Consider the following 15727-nt stretch of genomic DNA (forward strand, 5'->3'; position numbering starts at 1 on the left):
CCATATATGAGAAACATATCCTTAGTCCTTTTCAGGTATTTTAGGATTTTCTTGACCGCTGTCCAGTGATCCACTCCTGGATTACTTTGGTACCTCCCTGCTAGACTTATAGCAAGGCACACATCAGGTCTGGTACACAGCATTGCATACATGATAGAGCCTATGGCTGAAGCATAGGGAACATCTTTCATATTCTCTCTATCTTCTGCAGTGGTCGGGCATTGAGTCTTACTCAACTTCACACCTTGTAACACAGGCAAGAACCCTTTCTTTGCTTGATCCATTTTGAATTTCTTCAAAACTTTGTCAAGGTATGTGGTTTGTGAAAGTCCAATTAAGCGTCTTGATCTATCTCTATAGATCTTAATGCCTAACATGTAAGCAGCTTCACCGAGGTCTTTCATTGAAAAACTCTTATTCAAGTATCCCTTTATGCTATCCAGAAATTCTATATCATTTCCAATTAGCAATATGTCATCCACATATAATATCAGAAATGCTACAGAGCTCCCACTCACTTTCTTGTAAATACAGGCTTCTCCAAAAGTCTGTATAAAACCAAATGTTTTTATCACACTATCAAAACGTTTATTCCAACTCCGAGAGGCTTGCACCAGTCCATAAATGGATCACTGGAGCTTGCACACTTTGTTAGCTCCCTTTGGATCGACAAAACCTTCTGGTTGCATCATATACAACTCTTCTTCCAGAAATCCATTCAGGAATGCAGTTTTGACATCCATCTGCCAAATTTCATAATCATAAAATGCGGCAATTGTTAACATGATTCGGACAGACTTAAGCATCGCTACGGGTGAGAAGGTCTCATCGTAGTCAATCCTTTGAACTTGCCGAAAACCTTTTGCGACAAGTCGAGCTTTGTAGACAGTAATATTACCGTCAGCGTCAGTCTTCTTCTTGAAGATCCATTTATTCTCAATTGCTTGCCGATCATCGGGCAAGTCAACCAAAGTCCATACTTTGTTCTCATACATGGATCCCATCTCAGATTTCATGGCTTCAAGCCATTTTGCGGAATCTGGGCTCACCATCGCTTCTTCATAGTTCGTAGGTTCATCATGATCTAGTAGCATGACTTCCAGAACAGGATTACCGTACCACTCTGGCGCGGATCTCACTCTGGTTGATCTACGAGGTTTAGTAGTATCTTGTTCTGAAGTTTCATGATCATCATCATTAGCTTCCTCACTAACTGGTGTAGGTGTCACTGAAACAGTTTTCTGTGATGCACTACTTTCCAATAAGGGAGCAGGTACAGTTACCTCGTCAAGTTCTACTTTCCTCCCACTCACTTCTTTCGAGAGAAACTCCTTCTCCAGAAAGTTTCCGAACTTAGCAACAAAAGTCTTGCCTTCGGATCTGTGATAGAAGGTGTATCCAATAGTCTCCTTTGGATATCCTATGAAGACACATTTCTCCGATTTGGGTTCGAGCTTATCAGGTTGAAGTTTTTTCACATAAGCATCGCAGCCCCAAACTTTCAGAAATGACAACTTTGGTTTCTTGCCAAACCATAGTTCATAAGGCGTCGTCTCAACGGATTTTGATGGTGCCCTATTTAACATGAATGCGGCCGTCTCTAGAGCGTGTCCCCAAAACGATAGCTGTAAATCAGTAAGAGACATCATAGATCGCACCATATCTAGTAAAGTACGATTACGACGTTCGGACACACCATTATGCTGTGGTGTTCCGGGTGGCGTGAGTTGCGAAACTATTCCACAATTTTTCAAATGTACACCAAACTCGTAACTCAAATATTCTCCTCCACGATCAGATCGTAGAAACTTTATTTTCTTGTTACGATGATTTTCAACTTCACTCTGAAATTCTTTGAACTTTTCAAATGTTTCAGACTTATGTTTCATTAAGTAGATATACCCATATCTGCTTAAGTCATCTGTGAAGGTGAGAAAATAACGATATCCGCCACGAGCCTCAATATTCATCGGACCGCATACATCTGTATGTATGATTTCCAATAAATCTGTTGCTCTCTTCATAGTACCGGAGAACGGTGTTTTAGTCATCTTGCCCATGAGGCATGGTTCGCAAGTAGATATACCCATATCTGCTTAAGTCATCTGTGAAGGTGAGAAAATAACGATATCTGCCACGAGCCTCAATATTCATCGGACCACATACATCTGTATGTATGATTTCCAATAAATCTGTTGCTCTCTTCATAGTACCGGAGAACGGTGTTTTAGTCATTTTGCCCATGAGGCATGGTTCGCAAGTACCAAGTGATTCATAATCAAGTGGTTCCAAAAGTCCATCAGTATGGAGTTTCTTCATGCGCTTTACACCGATATGACCTAAACGGCAGTGCCACAAATAAGTTGCACTATCATTATCAATTCTGCATCTTTTGGCTTCAACACTATGAATATCTGTGTCACTACTATTGAGATTCAATAAAAATAGACCACTCTTTAAGGGTGCATGACCATAAAAGATATTACTCATATAAATAGAACAACCATTATTCTCAGATTTAAATGAATAACCGTCTCGCATCTAACAAGATCCAGATATAATGTTCATGCTTAACGCTGGCACCAAATAAAAATTATTTAGGTCTAATATTAATCTCGAAGGTAGATGTAGAGGTAGCGTGCCGACTGCGATCACATCGACTTTGGAACCGTTTCCCACGCGCATCGTCGCCTCGTCCTTAGCCAATCTTCGCTTAATCCGTAGTCCCTGTTTCGAGTTGCCAATATTAGCAACAGAACCAGTATCAAATACCAAGGTGCTACTGCGAGCATTAGTAAGGTACACATCAATAACATGTATATCACATATACCTTTGTTCACCTTGCCAACCTTCTTATCCGCCAAATACTTGGGGCAGTTCCGCTTCCAGTGACCAGTCTGCTTGCAGTAGAAGCACTCAGTTTCAGGCTTAGGTCCAAATTTGGGTTTCTTCTCTTGAGTAGCAACTTGCTTGCCGTTCCTTTTGAAGTTCCCCATCTTCTTCCCTTTGCCCTTTTTCTTGAAACTAGTGGTCTTGTTGACCATCAACACTTGATGCTCCTTCTTGATTTCTACCTCCATAGCTTTTAGCATTGCGAAGAGCTCAGGAATAGTCTTATTCATCCCTTGCATATTATAGTTCATCACGAAGCTCTTGTAGCTTGGTGGTAGTGATTGGAGAATTCTGTCAATGACACAATCATCTGGAAGATTAACTCCCAATTGAAACAAGTGATTATTATACCCAGACATTTTGAGTATATGCTCACTGACAGAACTGTTCTCCTCCATCTTGCAGCTATAGAACTTATTGGAGACTTCATATCTCTCAATCCGGGCATTTGCTTGAAATATTAACTTCAACGCTTGAAACATCTCATATGCTCCATGACGTTCAAAACGTCGTTGAAGTCCCGATTCTAAGCTGTAAAGCATGGCACACTGAACTATCGAGTAGTCATCAGCTTTGCTCTGCCAGACGTTCATAACATCTGGTGTTGCTCCAGCAGCAGGCCTGGCACCCAGCGGTGCTTCCAGGACATAATTCTTCTATGCAGCAATGAGGATAATCCTCAAGTTATGGACCCAGTCCGTGTAATTGCTACCATCATCTTTCAACTTTGCTTTCTCAAGGAACGCATTAAAATTCAACGGAACAACAGCACGAGCCATCTATCTACAATCAATCATAAACAAGAAAGATACTATCAGGTACTAAGTTTCATGATAAATTTAGGTTCAATTAATTTACTTAAAGAACTCCCACTTAGATAGACATCCCTCTAATCCTCTAAGTGATTACGTGATCCAAATCAACTAAACCATGTCCGATATCACGTGAGATGGAGTAGTTTCATTGGTGAACATCATTATGTTGATCATATCTACTATATGATTCACGCTCGACCTTTCGGTCTCCGTGTTCCGAGGCCATATCTGTATATGCTTGGCTCGTCAAGTATAACCTGAGTATTCCACGTGTGCAACTGTTTTGCACCCATTGTATTTGAACGTAGAGCCTATCACACCCGATCATCACGTGGTGTCTCAGCACTAAGAACTTTCGTAACGGTGCATACTCAGGGAGAACACTTCTTGATAATTAGTGAGAGATCATCTTATAATGCTACCGTCAATCAAAGCAAGATAAGATGCATAAAAGATAAACATCACATGCAATCAATATAAGTGATATGATATGGCCATCATCATCTTGTGCTTGTGATCTCCATCTTTGAAGCACCGTCGTGATCACCATCGTCACCGGCGCGACACCTTGATCTCCATCGTAGCATCGTTGTCGTCTCGCCAATCTTATGCTTCCACGACTATCGCTACCGCTTAGTGATAAAGTAAAGCATTACAGCGCGATTGCATTGCATACAATAAAGCGACAACCATATGGCTCCTGCCAGTTGCCGATAACTCGGTTACAAAACATGATCATCTCATACAATAAAATTTAGCATCATGTCTTGACCATATCACATCACAACATGCCCTGCAAAAACAAGTTAGACGTCCTCTACTTTGTTGTTGCAAGTTTTACGTGGCTGCTACAGGCTTAGGCAAGAACCAATCTTACCTACGCATCAAAACCACAATGATAGTTTGTCAAGTTGGTGCTGTTTTAACCTTCGCAAGGACTGGGCGTAGCCACACTCGGTTCAACTAAAGTTGGAGAAACTGTCACCCGCAAGCCACCTATGTGCAGAGCACGTCGGGAGAACCGGTCTCGCGTAAGCGTACGCGTAATGTCGGTCCGGGCCGCTTCGTCCAATAATACCGCCGAACCAAAGTATGACATGCTAGTAAGCAGTATGACTTATATCGCCCACAACTCACTTGTGTTCTACTCGTGCATATAGCATCAACATATAAAACCTAGGCTCGGATGCCACTATCGGGGAACGTAGTAATTTCAAAAAATTTCCTACGCACACGCAAGATCATGGTGATGCATAGCGACGAGAGGGGAGAGTGTGATCTACGTACCCTTGTAGATCGACAACGGAAGCGTTTGGTTGATGTAGTCGTACGTCTCCACGGTCCGACCGATCAAGCACTGAAACTACGGCACCTCCGAGTTCTAGCACATGTTCAACTCGATGACGATCCCCGGGCTCTGATCCAGCAAAGCGTTGGGGAGGAGTTCCGTCAGCACGACGGCGTGGTGACGATCTTGATGTTCTACCGTCGCAGGGCTTCGCCTAAGCACCGCTACAATATGACCGAGGTGTAATATGGTGGAGGGGGGCACCGCACACGGCTAAGGAACGATCACGAAGATCAACTTGTGTGTCTAAGGGTGCCCCCTGCCCCCGTATATAAAGGAGCAAGGGGAGGAGGCCGGCCGGCTCCCTATAGGCGCGCTAGGAGGAGTCCTCCTCCTAGTAGGAGTAGGACTCCTACTAGGAGGGGGAAAGAAGTGGGGAGGGAGAGGGAAAGGGGGGGCGCCGCCCCCCTCTCCTAGTCCAATTCGGACCAGGGGGGAGGAGGCGCGCAGCCCACCTCTGGCTGCCCCTCTCTCTCTCTCCACTAAGGCCCATATGGCCCATTACTTCTCCCGGGGGGGTTCCGGTAACCCTCCGGCTCTCCAGTTTTCTCCGAAATCAGCCGGAACACTTCCGGTGTCCGAATATAGCCGTCCAATATATCAATCTTTATGTCTCGACCATTTCGAGACTCCTCATCATGTCCGTGATCACATCCGGGACTCCGAACTAACTTCGGTACATCAAAACTCATAAACTCATAATATAACTGTCATCGAAACCTTAAGCGTGCGGACCCTACGGGTTCGAGAACAATGTAGACATGACCGAGACACGTCTCCGGTCAATACCCAATAGCGGAACCTGGATGCTCATATTGGCTCCTACATATTCTACGAAGATCTTTATCGGTCAGACCGCAAAACAACATACGTTGTTCCCTTTGTCATCGGTATGTTACTTACCCGAGATTCGATCGTCGGTATCTCAATACCTAGTTCAATCTCGTTACCGGCAAGTCTCTTTACTCATTTCGTAATACATCATCTCGCAACTAACTCATTAGTTGCAATACTTGCAAGGCTTATGTGATGTGCATTACCAAGAGGGCCCAGAGATACCTCTCCGACAATCGGAGTGACAAATCCTAATCTCGAAATACGCCAACCCAACATGTACCTTTGGAGACACCTGTAGAGCACCTTTATAATCACCCATTTACGTTGTGACATTTGGTAGCACACAAAGTGTTCTTCCAGCAAACGAGAGTTGCATAATCTCATAGTCATAGGAACATGTATAAGTCATGAAGAAAGCAATAGCAACATACTAAACAATCGGGTGCTAAGCTAATGGAATGAGTCATGTCAATCAGATCATTCACCTAATGATGTGATCTCGTTAATCAAATAACAACTCCTTGTTCATGGTTAGGAAACATAACCATCTTTGATTAACGAGCTAGTCAAGTAGAGGCATACTAGTGACACTCTGTTTGTCTATGTATTCACACATGTATTATGTTTCCGGTTAATACAATTCTAGCATGAATAATAAACATTTATCATGATATAAGGAAATAAATAATAACTTTATTATTGCCTCTAGGGCATATTTCCTTCACCTTGGTCACGGGATTTTACTACCAGGAGAGGATCTCGCCGGCAACCGCACTTAGCTGTCGACTTGTGCCCGAACTGGTCTACCGTCGCCGTTCGCCTCCTTTCCTCACGCCGCCGCCGCGCCGCCGAGGACCGATGACATCTGATACCAATTTGTTAGATACCAGCTATGATATGAGTTACAGAACAGGGGAATAATACAATTGGAACCGAATTTAACTCCCAATCATGGAGACCCAGCTATGAATTTGGGATTTCTACAAAAGTAGCTAGATAAACTAGGGTTTGATAGTTTGGGGATACAATGATTGAATTCCCTCAGTGATGCGCACGCAGGCGCCTTATAGCCCAGCACCGAGCTGGAAAGCGAGGTGAAAAGAAAGGTAAAAAAAGAAAAAGGACAGCGGCAGTAACTGAAGAAAGGCAGTGCTTGGTGCTGCATCGACCGTCCATTTCGCTCCGCCATCTCAGCCGTCGAATCATCATAACTCTGGCTGAACCGACACATTGCATATAACTAAACTTACAACGGTGTTGAATCAGAGGATGCAGGTTGCTGACACTGATGTGTTCAAAAAAAGATTTCAACAAGTGACTACATACGAAGCAAAATGAGTGAATCTACACTATAAAATATGTCTGCATCCATATGTGATAGTCCATTTGAAATCTCCTAAAAGACAAATATTTACTTAGAAACGGAGGGAGTACATAAACTTGCATGGTGGTAACAACACATACAAAAACTAAAAAGACCCATTAATAGTAGTACAAGGACTTACCTAACAGCACATTTAAATACAAAATCCATTTATGTGCTGCAGGTGTAACTAACTCTTATGTGAACTCCTTTGAATTTTTGTTTTATCGGTTGCTAGGTTAGATGTGCAATCTTGCATATTGTTGTTAGTGAGTTGTCTTTAAACTTCGACAAAATGTTCCTTTCCACTTTGCTTTCTCTTTTTCACATCTACTACTTATTTCTTTGAGATTCATTACTTGGCTAAGACCGATAGAGACCTGGCGATTCAGTATGACGGCTCACTGATTTGGAAGAATCTTGCGATCTTGGAAATGACATACATGTTGTACAGAAATTATCTAAGTTTAGGTTCCCTTGCAACATTTCCAAAAGAAAGGTCATTTTGCAGGAATTTTGTAAAGCATTTGACTACACAACAAATCTGAATAGCCACGAGGAGCATGTCTCACATTGCCCTGCTTCAGTTGTGCGAGCATCGAGCGGGTTCAGAATTGTGTGACTCCATGCTTATCATGGATCACACAATTCACACCTCTCATATTTTGTGTCCATTGTTGATTTAAGGATACACATGTGCCTTTTAAAGCGAAATGAAGGTAACAAACCCTAAAGGACTTTTCACGTGCAGTGTAGACCGTCTTTCCTATGTAGCCAATACTAAAGCTTACCCGCAAATGCATGATGCAAGTGTGTCGTCGGAGACACATTCCCTTCTTTCTCAAACTATCTACATTGCCACTATTTCCATATGCATAGGCATCATACCGACACTGTTTGGAAACACCACGCTCGTGTCTTACTTCCCCCGCTAGTAAAAGAAGGAATCACATGCACACACACAATCACGGTTGGGAAGACACATAGACGCATCTTATTCTTACGAGCACTTCTAAGAGTCTGAGCCGATGGATCTTGAGATTGACAGTAAAATGAAGGATGAATGCATGACACAGACATTTTCACATATACACATGCACGGTCATCCTTACGAACATACACACACCCTACATTATGATCACACCTTAAAGAGATTAAGCCTCCCCTAAAAAAAGAGATTAAGCCATCATAGAAAAAGATTAAGGCGGTAGATTTTGCGATCGACAAAGTCGTCGCAGCCCTTGGGTACCCTATGTGTCACCCTGCAGAAAGGTCCCTCTCACGAGTCAACAGCAAAAAGAAAAAAGGAAAAAGAGAAAGAAAAAGGTTTACCAAAACCAAAGCAATGGTGGTGACGAGCAGCCTCACTTTTAAGTTTTAACCTCCAATCAACCGATCAACCGACTTCCATTGCTCAGCCTTGCAAGCTAAGCGAAAGGCCCACCCGGCAGAGGACAGCTCACCACCAACCCCCCCAATGGCGAAGACGCAACCCCGCGGCCCGGCGGCGGAGCCGCTGCTCCCCCCGCCGCCGTACCTCGGCCCCCACTCACCATCCCACCTCCACGATGCCGACGCCGACGACTCCTACGTCCTCCTCGTCCCGGTGCGGCTCCGGCGCCGCTTGCGCCGGGGCTGCGGCTGCGGCCGCGTCGCGGCCGTCCTCGCCGCCCTCGCGCTCCTCGCGCTCGCCTTCCTCCTCTGGCCATCCGACCCCGGCGTCAGCGTGGCCCGCCTCCGCCTCGCGCACGTCTCCGTCGTGGCCCGCCCCGCCGTCGCCCTCAACGTCTCCGCCGCGCTCAAGGCCCGCGTCCGCAACCCCAACCTCTTCGCGCTCGGCTACAGCCGCCTCGACGTCGCCATCGGCTACCGCGGCCGGCCGCTCGGCACCGTCGCCTCCGGCGGCGGCCTCGTCCGCGCGCGCGCCGTCTCCTACGTCGACGCCGACCTCCGCCTCGACGGGATCCGCGTCGTCGAGGACGCCATTTACCTGCTCGAGGACCTCGCGCGCGGGTCCATACCCTTCGACGCCGTCGTCGAGGTCGAGGGCCACCTCCACCTCTTCTTCCTCAGCGTCCCCGTCAAGGTCCGTGCCGCTCAAACCCTAATCACCCATTGTTTATGTCTGGATGGAAGGCACGCATTGTGAGATTCGATTACTGCCCGTCTCTAATTCGCTAACCTCGTTGCAATGTCCGTTCCTCTTCACATTGGATTGGAAGCCCTGTGCCAATCGTTAATTAGGATCTTATGTCTAATGGACCTCCAAAACAAACAGAATTAGGACATTGCAAATAAAATTAAGAAATCATGTAGAGTATGAAAAGCAACTCTACAATCCTTTGGTCCTTGGAACTCTGGATTGTGATACCTTTAACCAGCTAATTAGCACTTTTGTAATGGTAATCAGTCTACCAGGAGTATAATACTGTTGGAAGAAATATGCTCTGACTTCCTAGTCACAAATCACGATTCAGTAAACTTCTCTGTTATGATCTTCGACCAGTTACCTCTTACATCTTCTTCATCTTTCCATAATTGTTTGTTAGGGGTGTATAATACAATAGGTAAACCAGGAAATCGTACTATAATACATTATTTCTTTTATTTATGAATCTACAACACTTCAAGACTATGACATGCCAGGTCTTTTGAGCAGGTTCAGTTTTTCTGAACTTCTATCATTTATGATGATCCCCTAACTGAAGGCTGGTCCTTGTAAAATTATTCACAAAGAAATAAAATAATAAGAGGTTTAAAATCATATAGAAAGAAGAAAGTTCAGTATTCTCAGAGTTAATATGTTGTGTTTCTAACTGGTTAACACTTTTAGTAGGACATAGAGGAAAATACTTATAGTTAAATTTACTGTTCCTGTTATTCTCTTCTGTATTGGCCATGATTTTGAATTACTTGTGAAACTAGCATCCCCAAGTGATGTTTTAGTTGCTTTGCATGTTTGAGCAAAAAGATTATCACATAAAAAGCATAAGATTTGAATTACTATATTTACTACTTGTGCCATTTTCATCTTCACTCCTACTGTCCTACATAATAACGTGATGGCTGGAAAATAGTTTAATTGTTTCCTACTTCACCTCCCATGTTTTCCCCTCCAAAATCTGGTGTGTGTTTAGGGTTATAAGAATTGGGTAGCATATAAAAGCCTGTAGAATGAGTTGTTTTACAGACTAGGAGATGACCATTTCAAACACTGCAAAGGTACTGCAGTGAAACCTCCATATCAGTCAAGTCGGTTCCACAATTCTAAGCCTGAGGCATTTGCAGTCATCTTTGAAACAATTTTTCTGATGCCACTAGCTGATACATTGCCTTCTCATGTTCAGGGCAGTGGGCATCATATATTTTGTACTCCCTCCGTCCCAAAATAAGTGACTCAACTTTGTACTAAAGCTAGTACAAAGTTGAGTCACTTATTTTGAACGGAGTATTATGCTGTTGCAAAGTAGGACAGTTTGATGCTATTGTGATAGACTGAGAATGTTGCATTGCTGCCAAGATGTATATGTGTTACAAATTTAATATCCAAATGAATTTTTTGAAATGCTACCAAGTAATTTCACTGCAATGGTTGGTTGTTTGAAAGCCTGGAGAGCATGGTCGGTGCTGCACCAGAGCGTTGTGGTGGTTGTTCTGTATGTTATGTAATGCTGTAGAACTTGTGACTATGTTCGCGGAGCTGGGTGCTTCGGTGTCTGGTTTCGTTTCGTTCTAAAGACCAAAGTGTGTCTGGTGTGGTGTCCCATATTAAATTGGGTGAACTTCTGCTCTGTTATCCCTTGATAGTGGAACATAGAGCCTGTTGGTGTCGTATGGATTCTTTTTTGGGGCATCTCAGGCAATAGGAACTAATTACTGAATTGGGTTCATTTTGCCTCTTTCCCAGTGAAGTATCTTGTGTGTTACCTGGTTTTGCTGGGTTTGTTTTTTGATTTGATCTTGTTGAGATGTTCTTCAATGATTCCTCCCAAAATATTTACATCTTTGGACCTCAGCTGAAATCATTTTTTTGTGCATCAAACAAGAGTTGTGGTGCCTGGGGCCCTGTCTGTTTCCCGCTGCTAATTTAGTTTGCCGTTAATCAAAAGACCGCATACTGAAATATGGTGTTATCCTTCAATACAGATATAATAGTTTATCACTTTATCTAGTGTATGGAAGAACCATGTATGTTTTTGTTGTTATTCCAGATACCAGAAAGACCAAAAGTTGCTTATTGCAGGAAGAGTGTTTTAATTCTGCTCTTCTCAATTTTTGGTCATCATACTGAACCCCTTGTATGGTTGTTGCAGGGGAGAATAGCATGTGTGGTTCATGTTAATCCACACGATCAGACCATCGTACACCAGGACTGCTATCCAAAGGTAATGAACTTTAAACTCAGTTTACCGTCTCAAAGCCGATTGCAAACTTTCCAGAATCTGACCTGTTAATGTTTTCTACCAGTGAGTTGGTGACGGCCTCAAGCCATCTTCGCGTGTGAATCTATTGTTTCAAACCTCGCTTGGAGTGCTGGTGGTTGTTGTATGCTTAATCGGTGGTGACAGATGTGCACGTGATATTTCTCATGTACAATATATATACTGGTAGATGGGGTGTTTGTAAATTCTTTGGCACGCCCAAATACCGTACTTTAAATCCATGGTAATATCATTCAGTTCCGTTACGACAAGTGTTAATAACAGTGTTTTACATTGTCATTCTCGATGCTGGTTGTCTGGTTGCGGATCATCCGACATCGATAGGCCATAGCTCATCGGTATCAGATGTCAGTGGGCCAGTGGGGGCTGCAACCTTGCTCTGTTTCAGGTCGAGCAGGGCCAGCTTCCTGTTGGCCATTTCTCTGTTTTTTACATACAGTTTACACTCTGGATCGTTTATAAATTTTCAATGGATTTAGCCAAATTTAAAGATGTTTGACTTGGGTCAAACATAGAACTTCAAGTATGGAACACAAGGAGTAGCTACCAGTGCTAAAATATGCATATTGGAACTATGAGCACAGAATATTACAGCAAGGAATCAGCTCATGAGGCCCTAATCTGATACCCTTGTGGAGCAAAGAACACAGCTTGGCATTCAGCTGCTTGGTTACATTCTAGTTCTACATGACGGCAGTACTAGTGCCTGATCATTCTAATGTGGTATGACTATGCTGGAAATTATGCTACATTGCTACTGCTAGCCCACAACTACAAGGGGGAAGAATACAGAAGAACTATTTGGCGTCACTGGCCTTGGATGCTGATGCTGCTGGCGGCGGCAGGCCGCTGTCGAGGCAGCTCCGGCAGCGGCCCTCCACCCACCCCTCGACGTCGCGGTCCGCCACGTGCCTCCCGCCGCACGCCCGCGCGAGGACGCCCGCGAGCGCCGCGGCGAGCACGATGGCCGCCACGATCACCACGATCGTCTCGACCGACCTCGCCGTGGACCGCGCGGCCGCGGCCTGGTGCGCACGCGCGTACGACGCCGCGGCCTCCTGCATCGACCTCCTCGCCGCCCACGCCACGGTCTCCATCTCCATCAGCGCTCAACCAGCCGCGCAAGGCCGCAAGCTGCTGCTGCTGCTTATAATAGGCGCACGCGGCGAGCAGAGGAGGCATGTAGCGGCGGACAAAAGAGGGGTCAAGAGCCTGCTGCTGCGTGGTGACCGGGCAGGGAGCCTCCTGGCCACGCCTATCAGTAGTATCAGGTGGCGACCGTTGCGGCCAGGCCACCGTTGCTTTGCTTGCGGATACGATGTGGCGTCCCTTTCTCTGTGTCGCCTGGGAAATGTTGCCGGCTTTGGCTCCTCGCCTGGCATTGCGTTCTGAAAGTGTGCGCGCTTGCTCGGGAAGGCCGCGGCGCTGCTGTGGCCGGCAGCGCTGACGGACAGGTTGGTGCGCGTCGCTTCGGTGCTGTGCGCGGGCGCGCCCGACTGCGACCGGTCGGGCCAGGCTATGTGGGGGTGGCCGGTCTCGGTAGGGGTGACAACAGCGGCTCAACGCCCGTCCTCGTCTCGGCGCCGACGCCGCGGTGTCCCCTTGCGGGTGCGCGGCGCGGTGGGCTGGCTCTATGCGCCCGCGCCTGAAACAGGAGTTTCTTTATCGAAAGAAATACACAATTGTATGGATGCGGAGTTTGTGAACTCGAGCACACAGGCGCTCGTTATCTGAGCGGTTGGGTATAGCCTCGCGATTCGCCGCATTTAATGCGCGCGACAGGCTTGGGTTCTGCCAAAAATAGGGAAAAATGAGATATACGTACACATGCAGACCTGAGCAGTGGGCCATGTCTCGCACAGATGATGAACGCCGTCGAAGAGTGGGAACACAGCCGTGGCTCGAGACGTCAATGTCGTCTTGATCCGTGGCTCAGGTTTTCTGCTTTCCCAGTAACCGCGAGAACCGACAGTAGCCGAGTAAATGCAAAGGGGTCGCTAGGAGCAGTTGTCTTCTACCTCATGAGATTGGATCCTTCCTTTGTCGGCGATCTCGGCAACCTACGGCGTGCGAGAAGATGCCTGCGGCAACCCGCGAAGATGGAGTTCTTTGATGCAGCCCATTAAGAGGTACGAATCTGAGTCGTTGTGTATGTATTGAATTATAATTTGTAGTGGTGATTTCTGAAGATCTAAATTGTATTTCGCGATTTGTGGTGTGCAGACGGCAGACCTCCCCATGGAGCCGGTTGGGCTGCTGCCCATGACGGCAGCAAGTGCGGACGGCCAGATCTGTGCCGCACAAATGGCGACGGGGACAGGGATTGAAGATTCCGCTCAAGCATCTGAGCAATCTGTAGAGCAGATCGACCTCAAAGCTGCTGGGTGAACGCAAAGGTATGGCTTTGTGACGATTTAGATTCTGAGTGACATAGTTCGTGGTGTGTGTTTGAATGATCAAGAGTTGAAACACTTAACGGTTATATTTGCACTATGGCTGGTGCGCTGTGGGCAAATAATTGATTTCCTGTATGGTGTTTGTGCCTGTGTGCTGCTTGAGCCAGGCTGAATTTTTAATCAGGGAGTAATTTAGAGTCTTTATTGTATGTGATAGCTCGGCAATCTAGTTTTTTCTGGCTTTATGTTTGCATCGACTATTTCTGTCTAAACACTGTGATTTACATTTGGATGAGGAGAGTAATTTGCATTTGTTCGTTATCCGTTTCTGTCTGAACACCGTGATTTACACCCAGAGTCACAATTGGGGTTGCCGAGCCAGGCAGGGCGCCATGCCCTAATAGAATGATTTTTGCACCGGAGAAAATGGGGAAACTAAGTGAAAGTGTTCTGGCCGGTTTCTGGGATACTCATGAAACTGCCTTGCATTTGCAATTTTATCAAAAAATAGTGTTATTTGCTCGCAGAGTTAGGATTTATGCTGCCGCGGCAAACAGGACACAGTGTCTGGTATTTTTGCACTGGAGAAAGCAATCCGTGGTTCTGCTAAAAATCTTGCAGATAATGTAATTGTGCCAAAATTGAGGACAAGTTTTGATACTTCGGATGAAGCCTATGATCTTCACAACATATACTCTTGGGAGAAATGCATGCAAGAAATGCATGCAAAAAATAGTCTGTGGCCGCGCTGTATGTAAAAAATGCTTTGGTATTGCTGAACACTGCTAGCTACTGAATTGTTCATTACTAAACTTATTTCTCATTGTGTACAAATGGGCATCAGGGGAAGGCGTTCGTGGAAAACACTAAGTCTTGTCGTTGTGAGTGCCTTGCTCTGATAAGGCTGCAGCGTTCCAATTCCACGGACAAACGGTTGGTACATAGCAGATAAAAGGTGCCATACAAAGGTTTCATCAAGAAAACAAGATTTTGAATCATTTATTGGCGGCAGAGCACAAGCGGACGACATGCCCAGATTGTGGAGATGTTCCAAACCAAGCTCGGAAACCTGCGCACTGCAAGAATTTGGGGTAGAAGGTCACGGTCGAAACAACTAGAACAAAACACCAGAGCTAAGAATGAATGAAGGCTGATTTGAAAAAAAATAGTGTTGAAATGTGCTCGTGTAGTTTGAATGTTGCGTGTTTGGAAAATCTTCAGTTATGTTGTACTATTACTTTGACTATGCTTGTAAACTGTTCAGACAAAATTGTTTCTGCATGTTTCGAATCGGAGATGTGTTGTGACATTACATTAGTTCCATATTATTGACAGGCAATTTCCTGAATAAAACAATGGTGGTCTTAATTTTTTGCATGCAATTGTTATCATTCAGAGTGGAACCGATCATATACTGTTGTATATTCAGAAAGTTGTTATCATAGACGTGAAACAGATCATATACTGTGTTTTATATTCAGAAAGGGTTATATGTGTTGATTGATCTTTGTAGATCAAATAGATGGCCACCTGCTTAGTTTCTGCTTGCTGAATGCTCCAGCAAGTTAATGAAGCTTTCAGTAACTGACAGGCTTCAGACAAGCGAAGCTATGGTAATGCTCATGTACATATG

At 45.1% G+C, this 15727-nt stretch overlaps 2 protein-coding genes across 2 annotated transcripts; one reads left to right on the plus strand and one right to left on the minus strand.

Moving 5' to 3' along the window:
* The first annotated feature begins 8634 nt into the window (after window positions 1-8634).
* On the plus strand, window positions 8635-11943 carry LOC147974547 (uncharacterized). The gene is made up of 3 exons (XM_087517560.1): window positions 8635-9342; window positions 11570-11641; window positions 11724-11943. The coding sequence occupies exons 1-3, from the start codon at window positions 8734-8736 to the stop codon at window positions 11724-11726; spliced, it is 684 nt and encodes a 227-aa protein (XP_087373686.1). The 5' UTR covers window positions 8635-8733; the 3' UTR covers window positions 11727-11943.
* A 147-nt stretch (window positions 11944-12090) lies between these two features.
* Window positions 12091-13823, minus strand: LOC147974548 (uncharacterized). Its single transcript, XM_087517561.1, has one exon. It carries the CDS (start codon window positions 12799-12801, stop codon window positions 12496-12498), a length of 306 nt encoding a protein of 101 aa, XP_087373687.1. The 5' UTR covers window positions 12802-13823; the 3' UTR covers window positions 12091-12495.
* Between the last annotated feature and the right edge of the window lie 1904 nt (window positions 13824-15727).

This window comes from Triticum urartu, chromosome 4A (genome assembly GCF_056163025.1).
Source record: "Triticum urartu cultivar PI428250 chromosome 4A, HENAU_Tu73, whole genome shotgun sequence".
Taxonomy (NCBI): domain Eukaryota; kingdom Viridiplantae; phylum Streptophyta; class Magnoliopsida; order Poales; family Poaceae; genus Triticum; species Triticum urartu.

What these genes read in the sequence shown, in the direction of transcription:
- LOC147974547 (XM_087517560.1), top strand. Translation starts at nt 8,734, where the DNA reads ATGGCGAAGACGCAACCCCGCGGCCCGGCGGCGGAGCCGCTGCTCCCC. An exon ending in TCCTCAGCGTCCCCGTCAAG is followed by an intron (nt 9,343 to 11,569) that starts GTCCGTGCCGCT and finishes TGGTTGTTGCAG; the next exon opens with GGGAGAATAGCATGTGTGGT.
- LOC147974548 (XM_087517561.1), bottom strand. Translation starts at nt 12,801, where the DNA reads ATGGAGATGGAGACCGTGGCGTGGGCGGCGAGGAGGTCGATGCAGGAG.